This window comes from Scomber scombrus, chromosome 4 (genome assembly GCF_963691925.1).
Source record: "Scomber scombrus chromosome 4, fScoSco1.1, whole genome shotgun sequence".
Lineage (NCBI taxonomy): Eukaryota > Metazoa > Chordata > Actinopteri > Scombriformes > Scombridae > Scomber > Scomber scombrus.
In genome coordinates this window covers 31,815,578-31,842,662 of record NC_084973.1, presented here as the reverse complement: position 1 = coordinate 31,842,662, position 27,085 = coordinate 31,815,578, and the positions used below count along the sequence as shown (strand labels likewise).

General features: G+C 37.9%; 1 protein-coding gene and 2 pseudogenes across 1 annotated transcript; 2 read left to right on the top strand and 1 right to left on the bottom strand.

Moving 5' to 3' along the window:
• Positions 1 to 27,085, top strand: part of LOC133978509 (uncharacterized) — a 455,381-nt pseudogene that overhangs the window by 102,011 nt on the left and 326,285 nt on the right.
• The window catches only part of LOC133978510 (zinc finger protein 208-like), a 355,630-nt pseudogene that overhangs the window by 212,041 nt on the left and 116,504 nt on the right, over positions 1 to 27,085 (bottom strand).
• On the top strand, positions 325 to 25,711 carry LOC133978519 (serine/threonine-protein kinase N2-like). The gene is made up of 19 exons (XM_062416781.1): positions 325 to 475; positions 3,798 to 3,949; positions 5,713 to 5,929; positions 6,839 to 6,967; positions 9,044 to 9,153; positions 13,484 to 13,627; positions 14,459 to 14,534; positions 14,637 to 14,829; positions 16,015 to 16,159; positions 16,879 to 16,931; positions 17,060 to 17,117; positions 17,252 to 17,343; positions 19,366 to 19,542; positions 20,165 to 20,227; positions 20,335 to 20,411; positions 20,791 to 20,933; positions 21,665 to 21,772; positions 22,729 to 22,809; positions 25,508 to 25,711. The coding sequence occupies exons 1-19, from the start codon at positions 325 to 327 to the stop codon at positions 25,709 to 25,711; spliced, it is 2,373 nt and encodes a 790-aa protein (XP_062272765.1).

Here is a 27,085-nt window from a genome sequence, read left to right as displayed (position 1 = left end):
CAGCACGAGCATCACCCTGAGGTTAGTGAAGTGCAAAGTCATACTGTTTCCAGCTGATGTGAACATGTTGTTCTCACTTATTGCATCTTTTCTTTGGCACTTGTTTATGTCCAGTATGAAAATGAGTTGTGTTTGCATGCAGCCCAGCACTGTTACTGGTTGATTTCCTCATGTTCTGCCACTTGTTATAATAAACTATGGCTGCATTCATTCAGTGTGTTGTTTGTGAATGTGCTCCCATCCCAGCTGAGCTGTTAGGAAAAAACAGCGCGTGATGAAGTGAGGTTTGTTGTCTCTTGATGTGATGTCGTTATCCAGGATCAGATGTTGTCCACAGCTCAGCAGATGCTGCAGGATAGCCGCTCCAAGATCGAGCTGATCCGACTGCAGATTATCAAAGTCACCCAGGCTGGTAGCAGCAGCGGCGGCGGCGTTGGAGATGGTGGCAGTGACCAAAACAGCTCCACTCATGGAGGTCAGAATCCTTGGATCAAGAGTCTCTTAGAGGCTCACTGGATGTGAAAAAATCTCAGTATAAAAGTACATTAATTGTCCAAATTTCTTTTATGTTCCCTCGTTCTAAAATTAAGGAGCCTCACAGCCTCTGAGCTTCTTCAAGTGTGTGAATTAGCTTGAAAAAGACATTAAATAATTTATTACAGTCATCAAATTCTGTCTGTCACCCGTAGCAACTGCAACAACATCAACAGATCTGTGGCACAATTTATGGCTCTTTGGTTACAGTTATATTTTCTAAATGTGATTGAGTTGGCTGTCTCTTTAAAAAAAACACAAAATCTACCAGAAACAAGGAATAAAAACATAATAGATAGCATATTAACATAATAAAACTCTAATGTGATTTTTGGCTTGAAAGAAAGGCTTTTCAACCTCCAAAGCTCATTAAATCATTACAAATGTGACGGGAATTCAAGCTGGAAGAAACCTCAGCATCTGTTAAAGAAACCACTGAGTGATGGTAATGGATAATCAATCAAATCAGCCCCCCTTCACATACTGTATGTCACTGTGTGTGTTATTTTATTTGCTTTGGGGGAGTAAAAACCTTGCTGGCTTCTTTTTAAAAAAGACCTCTTGCTGTCAGAAGTCACTGTCTTCTCTCATTTTTGGGTGACAGAAGCTAAAACTACTTGTTAAAGTAAACAGGAGGTTTATGCATATGACTACTTAGGGAAATTTAAGCAGTTAGACCTCTAAATAAGAATTTAAAAATCTTTACAGTAGATGCATGCCAAGGATCTTTGTCCAACCACACACCTCTTAACATTGTTTTCTTTCTGCTGTTGTTAATATGTTGTTTGAAAATGAATCATTCAGGTTATTTAAAGATATAGACATGCCAAAGCTTTCCTCTTAGCTCACAAGGTGTGGTGGGATCTGTTGTAACAAGTTGCACAAAAACAAAATGGTTTCAGTGAAGAGTTTAACTGTCCAAAAACTCCAAAAAGATGCTCTTTTCTTTATCAAGGATAACAAAGATACTGAGTTACTGTAGAAAAGTATCGCCTATTAGCAACTTCAGTTCAGAAATATCATAGCTAGTATCAAAAGCCCATATTGGTTGAAACTTCCTGCCAACTGTCATCTTTGTGGGTGTTACTGGTATAATCCGGAAAGTGAAACCACTCTGGCAGCATTAATAGAGACAGAGAGTAAATGTGACATTTAACTCTAAACTGAGATATGCGCCATCTGAAAGCTCTGAAACTAACATTTAAAAAAAAAAAAAGAGAGCTCTGGCTTGAAAGTAAAACAAAATGAAATGTGAGAGCAGTAAATCCTGCGCCTCATTTCCTCGGCTCATATTTCCTTTGCCTGACCCCTGACCTCCTTTTCTCATGATAGATTCTTTATGATGTTGTTTGATCTGCAACGAACTGAAGTTTGCACGAGTGCAGGCAGTTTAATTCACTGTATCCAAGTGTCAGCTATGTATGAAAATGCTGTGTTTAATTCATTCGGGCACATTCTTTACTACACTCATTGGCACTCAATGCTTTGTTCACACTATTCATCACATTTAATCAGGAAAATAAAACATTTCTTATCAAAAAAGACGTACGTTTAGGGCTCAACTCACAATTTTTTTCTAGATTAATTATTTTGTCTTGAAAAATGTCAGAAAATAGTGAAGAATGGTCATTTTAATTTCTCAGCGTTTAAAGGATCATCTTAATGTCTTGTTTTTAATCTGACCAAAAGTCCAAAAATAAAAGATAACCAGTTTGCTATCGTGTGTGACAAAGAAAAGCTTTAAATTCTCAGATTTGAGAAGCTGAAACCAGTTTGTTTAACATTTTTGCTCATAAATGACAAAAACAATTATTCAGTTATCAAAACAGCTGCCTTAATCTTTCTCAAATATAAGTTGTTCCTAAATAATTATTCCTCATTAACTAGCTCAATTAATCGACTAATCTTTGCAGCTCTAGGTGTAGAGAGTAGCGCCACTATAATTTCCTACTCACTTTAAGCAGATCCTGACTAAAAATGTAGAGAAATTAGGTTTTAAAAATGAATACTATTTACCACATAAATAAGACAAAGGGTCTGCAGTGATGCTAGCAGCTCTATGAGGCTATAGGTAGGTGCATTGACCTTGAGCTAAATGCTAATGTCAGCTTGCTAACATGCTCACAATGACAATGCAAGCGTGCTGATGTTTAGCAGGAATAATGTTTATGAAAATTTAATCTTTTTAGGGCTCTTAATATTGTGTTTAGAGCTGCAGTGATTAGTCAACCAATAGAAAATTAATCAGAAATTACTTTTATAATCGCTTAGCCTAATTGTTTTGAGTAGTTTAAAAAAAAAAAAGTACAAAAATTCTTTGATTTAGTTTCTTAAATGCGAATATTTTCTGCTTTCTTTTCTGTCTTCTGTGATAATAAACTCAATATATTTGGGTCATTGGCTGCTGGTTTGGACCAAGCAAGACACTTTAGGTCACACCTCGGACTTTTCTGATATTTTATAGACCGAAATACTAATCAATAATGGAAAAAAAATCATTAGTTGCATTTGTAATTGTGCTAGCATGCTAACATTTGCTAAGTAGCTAATTAACATACGTGCATCTGAGACTGCTGGGAATGTTGTTAGTTTAGCAAGTGGTTTATTGGACAAATACAAATTAAGACCTGATCATCATCAAAGTGTTTGAATGTCCAGCTTTCGTGGTAGTTTTAAATGTAATAATTGTTGAGTCATTTCAACTTAAAATTTCATGGTCGTGGTAGAGGAGCAACAAAGTCATTAGGATTCATTTTCTGGGGTCCATGAACATCTATTAAAAATTTCAGTCCCTGAGATATTTTGGCCTTTAAGGACCGACTGATGAACATTTTCATCTCTAGAGCCACGACAGAATTTCTAAAAGCCACACAAACATGCCTACAGCTCAGAAAATGTTAATTGGTGTCTTGTTCTATTAACTTTGCAGCATTTGAAATCTTAATTTTTATCTTGCTTTCATACATTTTAGATAAGTGTCACATAAATGCCAGAAACATTTTTAAAAAATGTCACGTTAAGACATTTGCCTGTGGCACAGTGACATTTCAGAGAAAATGGGACTCACTTCAGCCATATAAATATTGATTGCAGCAATGAAAAGAGTTTCAAAGAGGCTCTATGAGGATTTGTAGCTCTTCTGAAATGAATGCCTTCAGACCGAAATGGGTTGAAGTGCTTTTTACAGCCTCTCTCCCTCCCTCCCTCCCTCCCTCTGTCTCTTTTTCTCTCGCCCTCTGTCTCTCTCTCTCTCTCTCTTTCAGGGATCTCCCCACTCACTGTCAGTCCTGTGGATGCCCGTTTAGCGGAGTTGCAGCATTACATGCAGAGAGAGAAGGATGCGTTGGCGCTGGCCAAGGATGTGGTGAAGCAGCTGGTTGGAATCTCATCACTAGACCAGAAGGCACTGGCTGAGGTAACCCTCTCAAACAATTTTATTTTGAAGTACCTCTAGATCAAGGGTGCCATAATGTTGATTTTTACTTTGTGTTAAAAATAGATACAGGCTGGCCAGTAGTGTACGCAGGTGTGTAATGTTACAGTTTATGATTATTACCAAGTTTGGAAATTGTGTAAAAGTTTGGAAACAGTTTGTAGATATTGCCTTTCAACACTGACCTTTTTCAAGCAACTAAAGAGAGGAAGCTGGCACAGATATTTGGGACTTCCCCCTAAACTGGATTACTGTCAGGGCATGAAAAAAGCCCCTGAAACAGCATTTAGATCATCATGGGACATAAAAACTCTTCATTGAAAGCAGACTGAAACCAAACTTTTTCAGTGTTATCAGAGGGAAAAGGAGAATAAATGTACAAATAACGTAAAATGAACACAATGGTTTCACCACCATTTATATTTTATACTATTTTTTATAGATATTTTTGTATTAAATTGCTGTTTTCAAATTCGAGAAGGACCGTCTTATGCTCAACTGTTCTTTTCCTTCTTTTCATGGAATCAAAGGTTTCCATTTATTTATTTTTTCTCAAGTATGTTTATTGAGTTTTCTTTCTTTTTTTGTAGACACAGGAAACATAACAATAACAAAAAGCTCAGCACAACATTGGTCTTGATAGTCAGCATGAAAATCATGAAAATTTACGATGAAAAATATACCTCAGCAATACAATGCATTTTTTCCCTTTCCCCTCCTCCCATTTGCAAATTAAAATAAAACCCAAATCACAATTTAAAAAACCTCAGAGGGGGTGCAAATACAATGTTACAAGCAAGGTACAGAGGAAGAGTCCAAGGCTAGTCAAGGATAATGCTCAAAAGCGCTGAAGCAACTGTGAAATTGGAGAAATGGAAATATGGAGTCCAAATCTGCCCCTTTGAAGAGTGAAGCAGACAGGTCAAGTCTAAAAATAATTTAGTAAACTCTTGCTTGAGTTGTGTAATCTATCAGAGTTAATGTCAAGTTTTTCCATTCAGTTACATGGTGTCATGCTGTGCAGTCAAACTTTGTTAAACCCACAAAATCTTATACCAAAGTTCCAAAATCTAAATATCTGTAAGGCTGAATATCGGAAAAATGTACATTAGATGACGCCTGACACATCTAAAATATTTCCATTTTATGTCTGACCCAAATTTCATAGTCAGTATTCCATATACCATATAATAATCCATATTTCTGTAAAAGGTCAACACATGGTGGCACTACAGAAAAAGCCAGGTGATCACCAAAGTTATTGATTAATTGTCTGGTAACCATCATCTGGGGACCATGAATGCCTGTGCAGACTTTCATGGCAATATCCAATAGTTGTTGAGTTAGTTAAATCTGGACTAAAGTAGCAGATTACATTGCCATCCATAGAGCAATAACGGTAGAATGGATAAAAAAGTAAACAAATAAAAAACATCTGAAATAGTCAGCAGTATTGTTTTCTTTTGTATTAAATTAGCTAAAATAGGAAAATCCCCCAAAATAGGTCTCAAGGAGTTAACTGAAAATGTAAAATATGCCAAGAAAATAAAGTTTGTGCAAAGTCTGGTCTTGATTAGTAGCTGTGACAAAGAAGTACGGCACTGTTTAGTTAAATACTGATAAAATGTTTGATAAAAGCCCAAAATATGTTCATGTCTGACTTGGTAACTGTCCCAAAAATCCAAAAGAGCAGTGTGTTTTAAAAAAGACCAAATATAACATCACATTGTTTATCCTCCCATCAGGCTCAGTCCCGGGTGCAGGAGTCCTCCCAGAAGCTGGATCTTCTGCGGTTGTCCCTGGACAAATGCCTGAAGGAAAAGAGCCAGGAACCTCTGGAGGAGCCTGCTGGAGAAGTCGACTCATCATTGGGACCCCCCAAGTCTCCCCAAAACGCCAGACCTGGATGTCCCCTGTCCACCTCCCCGTCCATCTTCTCTATTAGACCTGCCTCTTTAACTGGTATCGTCAAAGATTGTGCTGTTTCCGAACACCACTGACATGAAAACGTCACACTGCATGAGTTTTTAGACACTTAAAATGTACAACTTAGTGTCCCTGTGTGAGAAAGAAAGACATGCAAATACTCAAAATGTGTTCAAATTAAATTAAGTTTAACATTGTCTCTTATATTCAGCCGAATTTGTAGGTCAAGGATTCTGCACAGCATCAATTTACCTTGTTCCATAATGACCTAAACCATGTTTTCCGTCTAAAAACACATTGCAAGTTAAATTTTTTTTGTTCATATACGCAGACGTTTCTTTGTACAGTAATATCATGGGTCCCCGTTGTTTGAACATAATTTACCATTACGCTGACCTCTGGCAGTGGAAAACCAGCACATGTAATCTGTTGGTTTTTTGGACGGTTCAGTTGTAAGCCAGTTTCCCTGCATGAGGCGGAGGAAGAGGGGGGGAAAAAAGGTGAAAAAAGCCTTTTGATGATGTAACAAGGAAACAAATCCTGGAGTTGCTTTGTTGGCAGCAAATAATGAGAGCGAGTCTCAGAGCGGTGAAAACACTGGGGGTGATTTTTTGCTCCACAGCTGTTAGCACTACAACAAAAATGAAGAAAATGAGGATGTGAATGCTCAGCGTGCAGCTCCAGACAACGATGATTAGAGACTTGAGTCTAAGAGATTTATTCATGCTGACAAATCAAAGGTTTTTATTTTAAAATTCTGTGTTCACTTGGGTCAACTGTCTTAAGTGAGATTCATTACTGTTTACCAATTTAAACAGATGTGTGGTTTCATGCTGTAGTAAGAAAAGTGCTCAAAATCCAATTTTTACACTTGATATAATTTCATTTAGTAGATTTCCTCATTATCAATTGAGTTAAAATGAATTTTTCTTCATTATTTTTTAGGGAAACTTGAACTCAAGCTTCTTGGATGTGAAGATTTACTGAAACCTCTGACAGATTCAGAGCAGGAAAACCCTCCGAGTCCCAGCGAGGACACTTCACCAGCTGCTCACAGGATGGACAGCCTCTCTGGTGAGTCAACATTTGGCATTTTGTTTGTTTACATTTTACTGTTTCGACCACTAGTTAAGATGATACAGTAACGTGAAATGATCAGTCAAGCAAAATCTGATTCTCACAGCTTTAAAATGTGCGTGAATAATGAATTTAAATGATAAGATAGTAACGGTAAGATTGATCAATTAGTAAAACACTAAAATGCAAACAGTTATTTGGTCAGATTTCAACTTTTTTGGCCAAAAATTTTATCATATAATTTAAACTCAATATCCGTACACTGGCTGATTCCTTGGCTTTCAATTGCCACTTAAGTTCTTCATCAATGAACGGAGTTTGCTCAGCTGCATGGAACATATGCTTGTTATAAAGTATGAAATACGTGTGTAAAGGTTAATCTAATATTACTAATAGTACGCTTACATTTTATTACATTATACCTTCTGCCAACGATGGTGGAAGGAGGCTGTATCATCTGAAAAAGTCATTTGCTGAATGGCATGACATTTATTAGCTGTTTTGTCTAAAGTGAACAGAAGTATAAAATCAATATAAGGCTCTTGGTCATAAGAATCCAAGCTACTATGAGTCCTGAATATCTTGTTTGTTTCTCTTTAAAAAGGACTATTTTCTATCACCGTCTTCTCTGTTTTGGGGGATCAAAACTTAAATAGATGCTTTTGGGAGCCAGAAGCTTAAATGGTATTACTTGATAGAGGTAAAAGGAGTTTTATGAGTATGAATACTTGGGGAAATTGTAACAGTTAGACCTCTAAGTAATTACATTTTCAACTTTTAAATTTGATCCGAAGCTTCTTCTGTGTAACAACAACAGTCCTTATCTAGTTTCCTTCCTGCTGTTGTTAATCCACATATGTTGTTTGAAAATGACTGATTTAGTTTCTTCCTGAGTTGATAATCACCAGGCTTATCCTTTAATATTACACGACTGACACCAAGGCCTAAACACATCTCATATTAGGATTTAGCTCAAAGCACCACTGTGCCTTAAATACTCCCCTCATGTTTTAAGACATTTAAAAATATTATTTGTGTCTGTTGTGATATTACACAAAAATCATTTGTATGAATTTGCAAATATTTAGCTTTCTTTGCAAAGTATGAAAATTGCAGAAATGTAATTCCAGTTTTCTAATAAAATGTCACACTATTATTCTCGCTCATCTTCTGATCTGCCAACTTGAGATAATTGACTTGTAATGTGAAGCGTCCGTTACAAAGATGCTTCTTTTCATATATTCAAATGACACATCAAAATACCTACGAAAAGTAATAATATAAATAAAATAAAGCTTTAACTTTATACAACAGAATAAAAAGAGTGATTAAACAACTCAAATAAATGAAAATACACAACGTCCAATAAGTTTAAGAGTACAACAAAATTAATGATACAACATTCATGACATCACCTGTCCTAACATAAGTGACGATACAAACATCATCTCATCTTGATTTAAAGTGAGCAAACTAACCCTCGTTAAAGTTCGTATTCTGACTCATAATTAGCCCTTTACACCAATTCATATTCATAAATTCCCCATCAGGCATCAATAAATGTTTAATTTTAAGCTGTCAGAGAGCAAGCAGAGCATATTCTATTTAGTTATGGGGGGAAAAAGACATTCACAATCACTATTTTATGGTCCAGGAGAACATTTTATAGAATATGAAGAACATGTTTGAATGGTATGGTTTTTTTTGCTTACACAATAATGTGTATCAGCTGCACACAAAAAAGAATAATGCATTTTATTTCCATTTGTGTAAACTATGGGTCATATTAGTAAAAGTCAAGCAAAAAGAAATGTGTACAAGGAGTTTTTACAGCTCTAAAATGTAAAAATGGGTCAAATTTGAGCCTGAACAGTATGTAAGGGTTAATGTAAAAACAAACTCTGCACCTTCATCATTCTGCACAGAGAAGAGAACTACATCCAATTGAAGAGGACAGTTAGCAAAACACATTTGTGAGCAGAGGAAGGACTCAGAGCTCAGCCCCACAGAGACTCTTTGTCTCGTCCGTTTGTCTCGTTGGTCTTGGTCATGTGTTTGTTTTATGTGCCGCAGCAGAGATCAACGCCGTTCTCAGGCTGGACGGCAGAGTGGTCGGCCGGACGCGCTGGGCGGCTGTCGGCAGACTGGGCTGGGATCAGATGTTCTGCATCCAGCTGGAGCGGGTGAGTTCAGTCAGTGAGCTGCAGCCGTTTGTTGATTAATCGATCGACGGAAAATTTATCTGCAACTTTACTGAAAACCGATTAATTGTTTATGTCATTTTTTCAAGAAAAATGTTTTTAGTTGTGAGAAAATGCTTCTTTTCAGTGTAAATTAGATTTTAAATAGATGTTCTTTGGGTTTTGGTTTGACGGTGAGATAAAACAGTACATTGGATGACATTACTTTGGCGTGTAGGAGAGTACAATGACCTTTTTTCACATTTTGTTGGTGTTTTACAGATTTAGAGCTTTAACTAATGATTATATTCAATGATTTATTGTTGTTTGGTCCATAAAATATGGATAAAAATGGTGAAAAATATCAAAAGCTGTTTCCCAAAGCCTAAAATGACATCCTCAAATATCTTGTTTTATCCCGACAGTCACAACCTAAAGATATTCAGTTTACTGTTATAGAGGATTAAGGAGAAAATATTCAGTTTTTTCTTCAAGACATGGACTCAAAATGATTAATTGGTTATGAAAATAGTTGGTGATTAATTTAATAGTTGCCACTAACTGATTAATTGGCTATTGTTGGAGCTCTAAGCAGCTCAAACAGTTAATCTAAAAAATAGTCTACAGATTAATCAATAATCCAAACAGTTGGTGGAGTTTGAGCAGCTGTTGATCGTGTTCAGTATAAAAAACGTTTGCGTAATGAAAGCAGCTCCCTGTGATAGCATCCAGGTTTCTGATCATGCCGTTGACTCTTTTACACCTCAATCACTTTCTGTCAGTTCTGCACCAAATGAATTCTCTCCTGCAGTCGAGAATAAACCCAATTTGGCTTCTGGCAAGTCTGACCTACATAACTTCATCAGCATTATCGTCAGAACTTTTATATCAGCTCGCAGATCATTATTGCATTGTTAAAGACCTTTGAGCTGCATATCACAGTCTTCTCCTACTAATAAAGGCGGCTCAGGTGTGATTTTGTTCACAGAAGAAGATCATGAGGTGTGCTTGAGAAACTTAAAATGCTTGTAAGCTCTTATTATAGATAATTTTGGGTTTTATTGACTTATTTGCTACTGGACACACATGCAGACATGACAAGACAATAATCACAAATCTGGATCAGGTGTTTGTACAGCACCCTGATCTCTATTATAGTGCTGTAGCAAGCGTATTCAGGTTTAAAACCAGGTATAACACCCCATTCAGGTTTGTGACACCTGGATGTTTACATTCACAAAAACCTGAAATAGGTCAAATTACAGAAATAAAATGCCATTGAAGCTCCTGGCAGGTTAAAAGAAACAAGATCAAAGACAATATGTCCTCCTGGTGAGCTAAATGTACATGACTGTGTGACATTAGAGCAGATATAAACAGCATCAGCAGGTTACAGCCTGTAGTAACACTGTATATACTGTATATGCTGACATACAGAAACCACAGGACCGTATAGACTGTACAAAGACACAGAGCAGGACAGACAGGACAGACGGGAAATTCACACAGTTGACACATGAAGAGTTACGTTTGTGCTGAGATATTAGTGGATGAGCTCATCAACAGAAAACTGCAGGTGTGTTTCCTGAAAACTGTCTCAAAATACAACCACAGACCACATTCATGGCTGTGTGCTGTATCATAAATCATTTCTGTATTATTGACAAAATCCTGCATATGTATCTTTAACACTTGATATATTTAACCATATAAGACCCATTCTGGCCTCTTTTCAGTAGTTTTCTAGACATAAAAAGTAGGGCTGGGCAATATATTGATATTATATCGATATCGTGATATGAGACAAGATATTGTCTTAGATTTTGGCTTCCACACAGGTGCACTACATGTTATAATGAAGCAATTAACATCCAATCATGATCGGTGGCATGTATGAGTAGAAATACAGATGAGTGGTTGTTATGGTTTATATCCAATTATCCATCAAACTTTATTTATATAGCAGCTTTCATAGAAGTTAATGTAGTTCAAAGTGACATTTAAACCCTTTCATGCATGAATTATGACCTCATTTGCAACCAAAAAAAGTTAATACATCTTTTGAATAGCTTTCTGCTGTAGTGACCCACTATGTGCGAAAGAGGTAAAGGTAGGGCTGGGCAATATATTGATATTATATTGAATATCGTGATATGAGACTAGATATCGTCTTAGATTTAGGTCATCAGAGTTGTCTTTTCCTGGTTTTAAAGCTGCATTACAGTAAAATACATGATTTTTTCTGTTCTAGCTGTTCTGTTTTGTACCTTTTACCCACTTTGTCATTGTATCCACATTACTGATGATTATTTATCAAAAATTTCATAGTGTAAATGTTTTGTGAAAGCACCAAGAATCAACTCTACAATATTGTTGCAATATCGATATCGAGGTATTTGGTCTAAAATATCGTGATATTTGATTTTGTCCATATCACCCAGCCCTACATAAAAGTTCTTAAAAGGCCTTGCATGGACTTGCACCACATTACATCATATACATCAGCAGGCTCTCTCTGGTCTCTCCACACCGGTCTCCCCATCATTAACCCTCTTCCCGTCAACCGTGCAACTTGTATCATCCCGGGTGAAAATAATGTCTGATTTGACTGTTTATAAATCATCATCAAGGTATAAATTATCAACCAATTCTGTGTTAGATCTTTTAGCCAACTTCATTCCAACTGATTACCACAGGTTTTACACATATTTTTAACCTTTTACCTTTTTGACCCGAGGACAACAGGAGGGTTAAAGAAACTTGTTTTATTGAAATTTTTAAATCAAAACCTTCATTTATTCACTTCATTATTAAATAAAATGCATTATTATTATTATTATTATTATTATTATAACAGCTGACTCTAAAACTCTTACTCACTTTTTAAATTCCCTTTAACTTTGAAGTTTTTAGGTTTAACGGCTCGTTATATGTCTTGTCCAATGTCTCTTTAATAGTTAAGTGTGTTGGGACCATACTACACTTTAAATAAAATTGATTGATTGATATCAATAAGAAGGGACACCTTAAAGTTTCTGTGGATGTAGTAAGAATTGCCCCCCAAAAAATTGGGTTTTTTGGTTTTATTTTGTTGTTTTGAGGGACAATGTCAATAAATCATGCTCTCAAATTGATATACAACGTTCTTGAATAAAGATAGGAAAAAAACTCCACAAACAGAGAGGTTACTGTCAGTGCTGTGAAGGTGACTACTGAATAATGGATGAAAAGACAGTTGTTTTAGGATGTATCTGTTATCAGGAGGAGCTGCTGTACAACATGTTGTAGCAGGGATGCTGTTTATTGTTGGTTTATTATTGTTGTAGTTCTGCGTCTGACCAGCAGGTGTCTCCCTCACACCTGCTGATGTTCATTCATCACACAGTACAGTAAATGTCCAGGAGGGTTAAAAACAGATAGATATAATGTCGGTGCTCAGATTTGGTTGACTGGTTGGTTTAGATATGAGATTAGAATAAGTGCTAACACAGGATTTGAGACTTTGCTGAAGTTTATTTCTTCTGAGAGGAGAAATCATTAAAAAGCTTTCTGTTTTACCGAGCTCTGTTTTAAATGTGGGAAACCCTCAAAACAAAAACAAACTGTGAGATCTATAAAAAGCAGTGAGATTACAGAGAGTATGAGTCACTGTAAGAAGTGAGCTGAGTTAAATAAGGTTTGATGCTGTTGGCGCCTTTTGTTGTTCTTGTAAGATTTAATAATTAAATGGTAATTTATTTATTTATTGTTACTGTTTTGCTTTGAAGAATATATTAATTTGATAATAATATTAGTATCATTAAGGTTAATTTGAGTACTGATTCATGCTTTTGTTTTGAAGGTACTGGGCAGTTTGGGGCACATGAGGTGAATCTATTTATATAGATAGGCAGGAATAAACCAACAGGGTTTCTGTTTTTTTTACCAGGACAAGAGAAGCAGCAGAAGCCATTGTTCTTTGTCTGTTTGCTTGTAGAAAAATGGTAAAATAAACCAAAATAAACGTCATGCTTCCCGGGCAATGGACTGCATAAGATTAATTCATTATAGGTGCCTCAGTGGCTGTTTGATTTTGAGTTAATTTATCTATTTTTCTTCATATTTTTCAAGTTAAGTACATATCGTAGAGAGATGTTTATTGGAATATTATAGGAAACATTTTAAAAAGTTATATTTAACACCTCAAAGTAAATCAAACAGCATTAATTGAAATGATTTGTTCTCACAGGTTCAGTCACTTTCTGTGTGTGTGGGTAACTTCCTGTGAACTCTTTACTTTACTGAATGTTTGTAATCATTCGATGTCTCTTTCTTTCCGCCGTGTTTCCAACAGTCTCGAGAGCTGGAGATCGGTGTCTTCTGGCGGGACCGGACGGCGATGTGCGCTGTCACGTTCCTGCGGCTGGAGGAGATGATGGACAAACCAAACCACTCCCAGGGTTTGAGTCTGGAGCCGCAGGGCCTCCTCTACGCCGAGGTACAAACACACACCGGCCTGCTGAGACAACAGAAAATATACTGTACAATCAAGCTTCAATTTTAAAGAAGCAAATTTATTTCATGGAAGAAAAGTAGTGTTGTTGGAATGATTACACCTGGTAAATGGTGAATGGACTGTACTTACATAGCGCTTTTCCCACACACACATTCACACACTGTTGGCGCAGGCATAAGGAGCAATTTGGGGTTTAGTATCTTGCCCAAGGACACTGGAGGAGCCGGGAATCGAACAGCCAATTTTCTGATTAGTGGACGACCTCACATCTCCCTCCAGAGAAATTCTCAAATGAATTTTCCAGAACTTTAAACCAGATGTTTCTGTCATCATGAGTTTATTCAAATGAACAAAACGTTGGTTAGAGGAGCTTGAGTTAAGACTTTTTTTTGTTAAATGATCAAAAAAATGTAAAGTTTATAAACATTAGATTTGAAAAAAGTAGGAACATTTTTAAGCCACCTGGAAAATAAGGTGGAAAAATGCTTGTCAGCCACCTGTTAAAACATTTTATGCTGATGTCCAGTTTTAAGTTTACATCATCTATTTGTCATCAGGAAAAAGTTTCAATAGTGTGCTAGTTTTTATGCACAGAAACATTTACTCATATTTTTCTTTTTCGTAATGTTTAACTTTTTATTCAATAATTCAACTCAACTCAGTATCATTTTGAGAACCTCACACCTTAAATATGTTTTTCTCTTTGTCCTAGGTAGTTTTTAATTGTGCTGTCACAATATTGAAAGTTTTTTTAAAAGTAACTTTTGACAATAAACAATGTAAAACAACTTTTTTCTGGTCTGGATTTTAAAGATTCAGTTCATCGCCACTGTTGTCGAGCGGCAGCCGAAACTGAGACGTCAGCGATGTATCTTCACTAAAGAGAGAGGTACAGAGTGCTGTTGGTTTACTGTTTCATTAGCACAGCTTGTATTTGTTTTCGTCGCTCCGTCTACATCTTGTTAGTCAATTTGTTAATTTTCTTTGTCAGGAAAGAACTTCCTCAGAGCCGCTCAGATGAACATGAATTTCGCCACGTGGGGTCACGTGATGATGAGCATCGTCCCCCGCTACAGCTCCTTCACCACATTCAGCTCGTCCCTCTGTACGACCCCCAACCTGGTGGCCAACGACACGCCGCATCCCAACGAGAGGGAGCCTCAAAACACCTCCACACTGCCAAGGTGAGACATCATGTTAGACGTTTTAATACGACTATACATGACGTAGTAATACTCAACCCCAACCGGTCAAGGCAGATGGCCGTGCACCTAGAGTCCGTTTCTACTTGAGGTTTCTTCCCATTAACCCTCCTGTTGTCCTCGAGTCAAGGAAGGAAGGGAGGAAGAAGGAAGGAAGGAAGGAAGGAAGGAAGGAAGGGAGGGAGGAAGGAAGGAAGGAAAGGAGGAAGAAGGAAGGAAAAGAGGAAGGAAGGAAGGGAGGGAGGGAGGAAGGAAGTAATTAAGGAAGGAAAGAAGGAGTGAAGGTAGGAAAGAAGGAGGGAGGAACGAAGGAAAGGAAGGAAGGACGGAGGAAAGAAGGAAGGAAGGAAAGTAGGACGGAGGGAGGAAAAGAGGAAGGAAGGAAGGAAAGACAGACAGAAGAAAAAAGGAAGGGAGGAGGGAAGGAAAGAAGGAGGGAGGGATGGAGGAAGGAAAGAAGGAAGGGAGGAAAGAGGAAGGGAGGAAAGAAGGAAGGAAGGAAAGGAGGAAAGAAGGAACAGTCAAAACAGACGGGGTCCATTTGACCCGGGAGGACGACACAAAGGTTAAAGGGGAGTTTTTCTGCTGCGTATGGTCCAAACCTGCTCTATGTGAAAAGTGCCTTGAGATGACTTTGGCGCTATATAAATAAAGATTTATTGATTGATGGTGTTACATTGTAGTTGGCAGCGTAAACCTCAGCCAGAGCTGCACTAATCTTGTATTGGAGCATCTTCTGTAACAGTTTGTTTATTTCATGACAAATATAATCACAGTAATGGATAGTTTATTGTGGCTAAAAATGTATATTAACAGCAGAAATCTGAACTAACTTATGATTTAAGTCTCATCAGATGATTGTGACTTTATGATAAGGCCTTCTTATAGTTTTACTGACCGTATTCCTCCTTTTTTGTGTTTTTAATTCTATATTTTATCTTTATTTATGGTTTTTACTATTGTGGCTTTTACAGTTTTATAATTTGATGTTTTATCAGAACTATCAATTTTGCTCTTTTTATGTTTTACTTCTGATTGTTTTAAGTTTGGTGGATTCTTGTATTCAAAACGTTAATGTACATTTCTTCAGTGTGAGAGTGGATACAGGTGGTTTAAACTGAACAGTAACGTCTTTTTTTTTCTTTTTCTCTTTTTGCACATCTGCAGTGAAGCTCCAGTAATCAGACTCAGCATCACTGAGGATCAGCCGTCTCCCACCAGCCACGACCAGGGAGAGGACGTTCCCACCATCATCACCACAGCACACAAACCATCATCCGTGCCTGCACTGCAAGAAAATCTGGTAAATTATGCAATTATAAATCTTTCATCATACACTATGGATACATTTTTAAAATCTGTATTTTCTCTTTACTTTTTCAATCGAAAGTAAAGCTCTTTTAACCTTCGTGTCGTCCTCCCGGGTCAAATTGACCGCGTCTTTCCTTCTCTTCCTTCCCTCCTTCCTTCCTTCTTTCCTCCCTTCCTTCCTTCCTTCCTCCCTCCTTTCCTTCCTTCTTCCTCCCTCCCTCTTTCCTTCCCTCCTCCCTCCCTTCTTTCCTTCCTTCCCTCCATCTGTCCTCCCTCCCTCCTTCTTTCCTTCCTCCCTTCCTTCTCTCCTTTCCTCCCTCCTTTCCCTCCTTCCTCCCTCCTTTCCTTCCTTCCCTCCGTCTGTCCTCCCTCCCTCCTCCTTTCCATCCCTCCTTCCTTCCTTCCTTTCCTTCCTTCCCTTCCTCCCTCCTTTCCTTCCTTCTTCCTTCCTCTCTTCCTTCCGTCCTCCCTCCCTCCTATCCTTCCTTCCTTCTTCCTCCCTTCCTCCCTTCTTCCTCCCTTCACTTCCTTCTTTCCTTCCTTCTTCCTCCCTTCACTTCCTTCTTCCTCCCTTCCTCCCTTCCTTGACTCGAGGAAAACAGGAAGGTTAAACATTAGCAGTGAAGCCCCAAGTAATTAGACTCATTTGTAGAAGTGTTGGCATGGATGTCGGGATATGATTCATGTATTTATGTTACAAACTTTGTCTTCTGTTTGCAGTCATCCATAAACAATACAGAAGAAAATGAAGATCAGCCTGTATCTGCTCTGAAGTACACACAAATACACACCAAACACACACACATATACACACATAAACACACATAAACACTCACCAAAATACAGTAAATGTTGAGTTGAGTTGTATGGCTTTATTTCTCTGTTTATGTCTTCTCATCAGGATGCAGATGGAAGATCTTAAATATATTTCGGTTCTGGGCCGAGGACACTTTGGGAAGGTAACAGGTTCAGTTTTTCATTTGAGCTCATTGTGCTTCATCAAAACGTCTTCTTCTTCTTCTTCTTCTTCTTCTTCTTCTTCTTCTTCTTCTTGTCTTTTTTTCTCAATGTTGGTTGCTAATAATTTGTCCAGGTCCTGCTGGCGGAGTTTAAGAAGACGGGAAAACTGTACGCCATCAAAGCCTTGAAAAAGAGAGACATTGTGACTCGAGACGAAGTGGACAGGTGAGCGAAAGGATTCAGAAAGATTTTAAATGGTCAAAAAACTATACCTGACAGCAGATGTAGCAGCGTCCATGAAAACTGTACAAACTGAAGCTTTGAACATCGCTCAATACGGACCATAGACTGTATATAAAAATGGACGTAACATCCGTGACGTCACCCATTGGTTTGTGGACTGCTGCTTGGAAGCGAATAGTTTCGGATCTGGGCAGCGCCATCTTGAACATTTCAGGTGCATGCCGGGTAATAGAAAAAACACGGATTCTACTTATATGGGCATCAGGAGGAGCATGAGGCGCCCTCCTGAACCTGTGAACCAATCAACCTGTCAATCACGACGTAGCCACGCCCTAATGCATACCCTGCTTTATCGTCAAATATAAAATCAGGGAGGCCAAAATGTCCCAAATGAACATCATACTGCATTGAAGAAGGCTTTAAACTAGCGATTGAGACCATAAACACATTTTGAAAACGTTACTGAGGTTAGAAATCAAGTGAGAAGTTGGTGAATTCTCCATTGACTTGTATAGAGACGGAAGTCCTTTTGACACCAAAACGGTCGCCCCCTGGTGGCCTTTTGATAGAATGCAGTTTTAAGTTACTTCCGTGTTGGCATCATTTCAAAGGACCAGAACTCCCCGCTTGATACGGACAGAACAGATGGTTTAATTCATTTTTAACACTTTGAGCTGTTCAAATTGCATTTATCATTCATCGGCACATAATACAGACTCTCCATGACTCGACACCATCAGGAGTACATAAAAAAATATGTCTACATGTAATTTGGTTGAACTGACCCTTTAAACTCAAACAACGTTCAGTAGAGGGCTGAAAATTAATTGTAATTACTATTTTATTGTGAGTGTTTTCAAAGTAAAGTGACCTCAGGGTTTGTTTTAATGACTTTTGCACATTGAAAATGGCAACGGTAAAATAACAGACTAACACACACACACACAAAGGTTAGAAAAAAGAAGAAAAAGAAGAAAAATGTTTCTTGTACAACAACCTTTTTTTTGGCAGATTTTTCTTCCAGTTTTGCCTCTGTAGTCTTACCGTATATGTCAGTTTTTTCCATCAAGGCAATTTCTTCAGCAGTTGATTTTGTCGGGGGGCATCACACCCCTTCAATTTCCTGTAATTGATTTTTCTTTTACTTGCTATTAACAGTATTTTAACCAAGTATCTCTCCCATTAATGTGTTTCACTTCATTAAAGCCTATTTAACAGAATGAAGAAACTTTATTGGATTCTCCTTTAACCAATTATTGATTCTATGACAGAGAAATGAAGACAAATTAAACACCTGCTGCATCTTAAATGAGTTTGAACATGAATAAAGACAAAAGTGTGGAAGCACTGAGTAGATCGTAGTGGGCACCAGTCCAACAGTTTGCTATAATTTGATTAATTTGGAAATATGAACACAAACACATTAAAATATTATCTAATCTTGTCTTGAAGAGGAGCCAAACATCTAGGAGTTAAAGCTTCCTCTTTTTTTGCTTTTATTGCCCCTGTTTTCATTATAAATGTGTGTAAAATAAATGTATCTTTGGACTGAAGGCCATGCTAAAGCAGAAATGGGTCAAGAGTCAAAACTTTAACCTTTGTGTCGTCCTCCCGGGTCAAATTGACCCCATCTGTTTTGACTGTTCCTCCCTTCCTTCTTTCCTCTGTCCTTCTATCCTTCCTTCCTCCCTTCCACTTTTCTTTTCTCCCTCCCTCCCTCCCTCCTTCTTTCCTCCCTCCCTCCTACCTTCTTTCCTTCCTTCCCTTCCTTCTTTCCTTTCCTCCCTTCCTCCCTCCTTTCCTTCCTTCCTTCCTTCCTTCCCTCCTTCCTCCCTCCCTCCTTTCCTTCCTTCATTCCTTCCTTCCTTCCTTCCCTCCTTCCTCCTTCCCTCCCTTCCTTCCTTCTTCCTCCCTTCCTTCAAGTAATAATCGTAAAGTGGCATAAAAGTTAAGATTTAATGAAATATATAAAATCTAAAGGAGCTTATGTAATTCACTCTGCAGCCTTATGAGCGAGAAGAGGATCTTTGAGATGATCAACGCGTCCAGACATCCGTTCCTGGTGAACCTGCACGGCTGCTTCCAGACCAGCGACCACGTCTGCTTCGTCATGGAGTATTTACCCGGCGGCGACCTCATGATCCACATCCACAACAACGTCTTCAGCGATGCCCAGACCAGGTGAGACCGTTCTCCTGTTGTTTAACCCTCCTGTTGTCCTCCAGTCTAGGAAGGAAAGATGGAAGGAAGGAAGGAAGGAAGGAAGGAAGGAAGGAAGGAAGGAAGGGAGGAAGGAAGGAAGGAAGGAAGGAAGGAAGGAAGGAAGGAAAGAAGTAAGGAAGGGAGGAAGGGAGGAAGGAAGGAAGGAAGGAAGGAAGGAGGGAGGAAGGAAAGGAAGGAAGGACAGAGAACAGAAGGAAGGAAGGATGGTAGGAGGGAGGGAGGAAAGAAGGAACGAGGGAGGGAGGGAGAAAGGAAAAGAGGAACGGAGGAAGGAAGGAAAGAAGGAAGAGAGGAAGGGAGGGAAGACAGAAGGAAGGGAGGAAGGAAAGGAAGGGAGGAAGGAAGGACTGAAGGAAGGAAGGGAGGAAAGAGAGACGAAGGAAAGAAAGGAAGGAAAGAAGGAACAGTCAAAACAGACGGGGTCAATTTGACCCGGGAGGACGACACAAAGGTTAAAGATAATTTGTTTAATTTAAATCTGTTTTTCTCTAGTTTTTGTCGTTATATCTTCTGGTATCTAAAGGCTTCACAGGTTTGATTCTGTCCGGTATTATAATCTTAAATCTGTTGTTCTCTGCAGGTTTTATTCAGCATGTGTCGTGCTGGGTTTAGAGTTCCTGCATCTTAATAAAATCATCTACCGGTAGGTTTTTATAACTTTGTATTGCTGCAGACCTTCAGTAGCTTTCTTCTTCTTATCTCTCAGCCTCATTACATACTCAGTGTGTGTGTGTGTGTGTTTCCATGCAGAGATCTGAAGCTGGACAACCTGCTGATGGATGCGGACGGATTTGTGAAAATCACAGACTTTGGACTTTGTAAAGAAGGTGATATAATTTTACACATTGCACATCAATCTGATTCATTTCATTTCCTGCCAAATACAACTGCTGCAACTTTAGCTGCAACTAAGCAAAGTCCTGGAAGATAAAAAACCACCTGCTGATTACTCAAAATGTTTATTCATGATGAGCTGTGATGTAATTCTTCTGTCACTGCACTTGTAGATTACAGTATGTTTGACACAGGTCAGCTTTTGTTTAATTTTTTAATTTATATTCAATATAAGGTGTTAAGGCTTTGTTCTGTTCTACTTGCCTCTACATGTGGTGTTAGTAGTATCTTGTAAGCCTATGGGAGCTGGGTACCTTCGGGTGTATGACTCTTCATTCACTCATTGTAAAAGAGCTGTTATTATTTCGGCAGGGATGGGTCATGGAGATCGGACCTCGACTTTCTGCGGGACTCCAGAGTTTCTGGCTCCCGAGGTCCTGACAGACGACAACTACACCCGAGCGGTGGACTGGTGGGGGATGGGCGTCCTCATCTTTGAGATGCTTGTGGGAGAGGTTGTTATCGCTATGTTATTCACTTCTTCATAGACAGAGTTGAAATCCCACACTCTCTCCTTGGATACACAGGCATCTTTAAAGCTGCTGTAAACAGACACAGTTATCTGTAGACTAGCTGGTGAACATATCGGAGCATTAAGAAGCTAAAGAGACAGATATTTCCCTCAGGAGTTAGAGGTAGAGAGTAAAAACAGACCTAAAAGAGAGTGAATATTGGACTTACATTGAGCAGTTCTCCTGTTGTCCTCAGGTCAAGGAAGGAAGGAAGGAAGGAAGGAAGGAAGGAAGGAAGGAAATGAGTAAGGAGAGAAGGAAGGAAAGGAGGAAGGAAGGAAGGAAAGGAGGAAGGAAGGAAGGAAGGAAGGAACGAAGGAAGGAGGGAAGAAGGAAAGGAAGGAAGGACAGATGACAGAAGGAAGGAAGGAAGGTAGGAGGGAGGGAGGAAAGAAGGAACGAGGGAGGGAGGGAGAAAGGAAAAGAGGAAGGGAGGAAGGAAGGAAAGAAGGACAGAGGAAAGAAGGAAGAAAGGGAAGGTGATGATGTGTCAATATGTCAGCAGGTTTAAGTGAGTCTGTTTTCTGTTTTCAGTTCATATTCTAAGATATTATTTACTAGTTTTAAATCAAGCAGGTTAATTATACATTTTAAATTCAAATATCTACCAGTGTTCAGTTATTATTTCCACCTGCAGAAACACTAACTGAGCGTCTTTCTGTCCCCGCCGTTAGTCGCCGTTCCCCGGTGAGGATGAGGAAGAGGTGTTTGACAGCATCGTCAACGATGACGTTCAGTATCCAGCCTCTCTTCCTCCAGATGCCGTCGCCATCATCCAGAAGGTAATTATGATCTCTGATGCAACAACAACAACATGCTGAATACACACAGTATCAGGGACAAAACAAGAATGAATAAATATAATGAGCTTTTTATAACGGACAAAATGATTAACCCTCCTGTCGTCCTCCCGGGTCAAATTGACCCCTTCTCTTTTGACTGTTCCTTCTTTCTTTCCTTCCTTCCTCCCTCTTTCTTTAATTTTTCCTTTGTTCTTCCCCTCCTTCTCTCTTTCTTTGTTCCCTCCTCCTTCCATACGTTCCTTTCCTCACTTCCTTCCTTCCTCCTTTCCTTCCTCTTTTCCTTACTTCTCTCCTTACTCCTTTCCTTTTCTTCTCTCCTTACTCCCTTCCTTCCTTCGTTCCTTCCTTCCTCCTTTCCTTTCTTCTTTCCTTTCTTCATTCCTTCCATCTTTCCTTTCTTCCTTCTTTCCTTCCTTCCTTTCTTCCTTCTTTCCTTCCTTCTTTCCTTCCTTCCTACCTTCCTTCCTTCTCTCCTTACTCCTTTCCTTCCTTCTCTCCTTACTCTTTTACTTCCTTCCTTCCTTCCTTCTTTCCTTTCTTCCTTCCTTCCTCATTCCTTCCTTCCTTCTTTCCTTTCTTCCTTCCTTCCTTCTTTCCTTTCTTCCTTCTTTCCTTCCTTCCTCCCTCCCTCCCTCCCTCCTTTCCTTCCTTCTCTCCTTACTCCTTTCCTTCCTTCCTTCCTCCTTTCCTTCCTTCTCTCCTTACTCATTTCCTTCCTTCCTTCCTTGACCTGAGGACAACAGGAGGGTTAATCAATTAATCCAGAGTTTAATAACCAAACTAGTCAATAATCAAAATAATTATTAGTTGCAGCTGTAAAATCTATTTTACAGTTTGTTTTAAAGATTTATTCCTTTAACGGGTTGTCAGCTCAGCTGTGGTGAAAACCAGATTATCATCAAAACAACCAAACAAAACAAACCGTCTCTGTGCAGCTGCTGAAGAGGAACCCGCTGAAAAGGCTCGGAGGCGGAGAGAGGGACGCCAACGAGCTGAAAGGAGAGAAATTCTTTGAGGTGAACCACTTTCTCTCTCTTTCTATGACATTATGTTCTCTCTGCATACATGTTTGACTATTACTCCTGAACTAACAGGTAGAATAATTACTTCAGAGTGTTGACAGACTGTTATTGATTTTATTTATTTTTGGGCATCATTTATAAGTGTATTACATTTTTGTTGAAAATTACAGAAATGTGGGCTCAGCAGTTCATAAAAAACATGAAAGTAGGGCTGAACGATTTTCAAAAAAACGTCTAATTGTAATTATTTTGACTGATAATGCAAATGTGATATGATTTGCGATATTTGAAGGAATGATCATTTTAACATCATTAATCTAATTTTCATTGAAAAACCAATAATTTTACTGTAATACTTTAACTACATCACTCATAATACTGCAGTACTTTTACTGTAATACTGCATACTACATCACTCATAATACTGCAGTACTTTTACTGTAATACTGCATACTACATCGCTCATAATACTGCAGTACTTTTACTGTGATACTGCATACTACATCGCTCATAATACTGCAGTACTTTTACTGTAATACTGCATACTACATCATCATAATACTGCAGTACTTTTACTGTAATACTGCATACTACATCACTCATAATACTGCACTACTTTTACTGTAATACTGCATACTACATCGCTCATAATACTGCAGTACTTTTACTGTAATACTGCATACTACATCGCTCATAATACTGCACTACTTTTACTGTAATACTGCATACTACATCACTCATAATACTGCACTACTTTTACTGTAATACTGCATACTACATCGCTCATAATACTGCAGTACTTTTACTGTAATACTGCATACTACATCGCTCATAATACTGCAGTACTTTTACTGTAATACTGCATACTACATCACTCATAATACTGCAGTACTTTTACTGTAATACTGCATACTACATCACTCATAATACTGCAGTACTTTTACTGTAATACTGCATACTACATCACTCATAATACTGCAGTACTTTTACTGTAATACTGCATACTACATTGCTCATAATACTGCATACTACATCACTCATAATACTGCAGTACTTTTACTGTAATACTTTAACTACATCACTCATAATACTGCAGTACTTTTACTGTAATACTGCATACTACATCACTCATAATACTGCATTACTTTTACTGTAATACTGCATAATACATCACTCATAATACTGCAGTACTTTTACTGTAATACTGCATACTACATCACTCATAATACTGCAGTACTTTTACTGTAATACTGCATACTACATCATCATAATACTGCAGTACTTTTACTGTAATACTGCATACTACATCACTCATAATACTGCAGTACTTTTACTGTAATACTGCATACTACATCGCTCATAATACTGCAGTACTTTTACTGTAATACTGCATACTACATCGCTCATAATACTGCAGTACTTTTACTGTAATACTGCATACTACATCACTCATAATACTGCAGTACTTTTACTGTAATACTGCATACTACATCACTCATAATACTGCAGTACTTTTACTGTAATACTGCATACTACATCGCTCATAATACTGCAGTACTTTTACTGTGATACTGCATACTACATCGCTCATAATACTGCAGTACTTTTACTGTAATACTGCATACTACATCATCATAATACTGCAGTACTTTTACTGTAATACTGCATACTACATCACTCATAATACTGCACTACTTTTACTGTAATACTGCATACTACATCGCTCATAATACTGCAGTACTTTTACTGTAATACTGCATACTACATCGCTCATAATACTGCAGTACTTTTACTGTAATACTGCATACTACATCACTCATAATACTGCAGTACTTTTACTGTAATACTGCATACTACATCACTCATAATACTGCAGTACTTTTACTGTAATACTGCATACTACATTGCTCATAATACTGCATACTACATCACTCATAATACTGCAGTACTTTTACTGTAATACTTTAACTACATCACTCATAATACTGCAGTACTTTTACTGTAATACTGCATACTACATCACTCATAATACTGCATTACTTTTACTGTAATACTGCATAATACATCACTCATAATACTGCAGTACTTTTACTGTAATACTGCATACTACATCACTCATAATACTGCAGTACTTTTACTGTAATACTGCATACTACATCACTCATAATACTGCAGTACTTTTACTGTAATACTGCATACTACATCATCATAATACTGCAGTACTTTTACTGTAATACTGCATACTACATCACTCATAATACTGCAGTACTTTTACTGTAATACTGCATACTACATCGCTCATAATACTGCAGTACTTTTACTGTAATACTGCATACTACATCGCTCATAATACTGCAGTACTTTTACTGTAAAACTGCATACTACATCACTCATAATACTGCAGTACTTTTACTGTAATACTGCATACTACATCGCTCATAATACTGCAGTACTTTTACTGTAATACTGCATATTACATCACTCATAATACTGCAGTACTTTTACTGTAATACTGCATACTACATCGCTCATAATACTGCAGTACTTTTACTGTAATTCTTTGAACATTACAGTTGGCCATTTTGCGATTTCGATATAATTTTGATTAATTGTTCAGCCCTTTATGAAAGTGAAGTCTATATTTTATATAAGATACAAACACTTTCTACTATTTGTAACTTTTTTCTCGCAGACCATCGACTGGGAAGCCCTGCTGGCCAAGAAAGTAAAGCCGCCGTTCCTGCCGTCAATCAAAGAGTCCGTAGACGTCAGCAACTTCGACAGCGAGTTCACTCGACTGCAGCCGATCCTGTCGCCTCCGTCCAAACCTTTCAGCCTCTCCGCCGAGCAGCAGGAAGCCTTCGCCGACTTTGACTTCTGCGCCTTGCATGGATGACAGATGTGATAAAAAAAAAAGACCAGGGCGGGAAATGAATTACCACTCAGCCAAACAGTGGAAACCAACCATCATTATTTATATTCATTATATTCATACCCTCTCCCCCCTTCTGGAAAGCAAAATACTTTCACTTGTTAATACCTTTAAACATATATTAATACTTAAAGCTACTTTATTTATAATGTTTTGGATAAAATCATTCATCATTAATAATAAATAACAGTAGAACTGACAGATACAGTAATAGGATTTTATGATACTTGCTGAATTACTTAATTATTTCTTATTCTATATTATAATTTTAGTACTTTAATTTGAGTACTTTAAGATCAAAGACAAATTTGAGGGGTTTGCTCCCTTTACTTTACTGTTTCATATCATTTTATGTGAATACTTTTTGCAGCTGTTGGTAAAAAGTTTTTATTAAAAAACTGTTACAATAATAAGAAAAGAAAATATTTGTGAGTTTAGAGCCATAGAACAGATAATAGGTTAGAAAGTGAGTTTTGTAAAGCCAGATATTTGATCTCCAGAGTTATTTATACTGATCAATAACCTGCAAATATACAATATAGTATATGATCACATTTATCCTCTACTTAACTGCCACGTTAATAACATTTCCTGCCCTGGTCTTGACAAACACAGCTCATCAATTTTCAAACAGGACACTTTGCGTACGATCCCATGGCTGATTTCGCTGACTGTTTGCTCACCATCATCCAATCAACAGCCAATCAAATAATCAGGCAGCATCTCTTCTTCTTCTTTTCTTTTTAGTTTTAAATCACTATAAACAAAAGTGATCGCAGCCCTTTATATTCTCTTCAGAGAGTCAAATATTTTGCTCTTGACTGTTTCAGCGCAGTAATACAACTCTACCTTCAACTGCTCCAGATAGAAGATTTTATTTATGATATTTTATTCATTGTGCAGTTTTGTGCAAATAGATGAGACAGAGTTAACAGAGGCCGGATACAGAATGTTTGGAGAGTTTATGACATTATCACCTCTTTCTTCCACATCTTTAGTGATATTTGTAGCTTAATTTCAGTACTTTACGGTTGTCAAATAATTGGGCCGTCATGTAATGGTTGATTGAAAGCGGTGAATATCAATTTGGTGAAGCTGGATTGTTGTTAGGACAGCTAAAGGGAGATTCTTGACGTTACAGTTTGTCATGTTGTTAAGAAATATTGGTCATTGCCAGTATTTTTTTCCTCCGTTTGACGCCATCATGTCTGCCACTTTTCCTCTTGCCACATCGAATAATTTTGCAGTTTTTGCACCAGACGTTGAGGCAGCGACTGCCCGGCCTCCAAACCTCTGCAAGCTGACTTTTATCACCACAAAAAAACTGCATAAAATGAT

Coding starts and splice junctions, on each gene's coding strand:
- LOC133978519 (XM_062416781.1), top strand. CDS start 325: ATGTTGTCCACAGCTCAGCAGATGCTGCAGGATAGCCGCTCCAAGATC. Junction 476..3,797: donor AAACAGCTCCACTCATGGAG/GTCAGAATCCTT, acceptor TCTCTCTTTCAG/GGATCTCCCCACTCACTGTC. Junction 9,154..13,483: donor TCTGCATCCAGCTGGAGCGG/GTGAGTTCAGTC, acceptor TGTTTCCAACAG/TCTCGAGAGCTGGAGATCGG.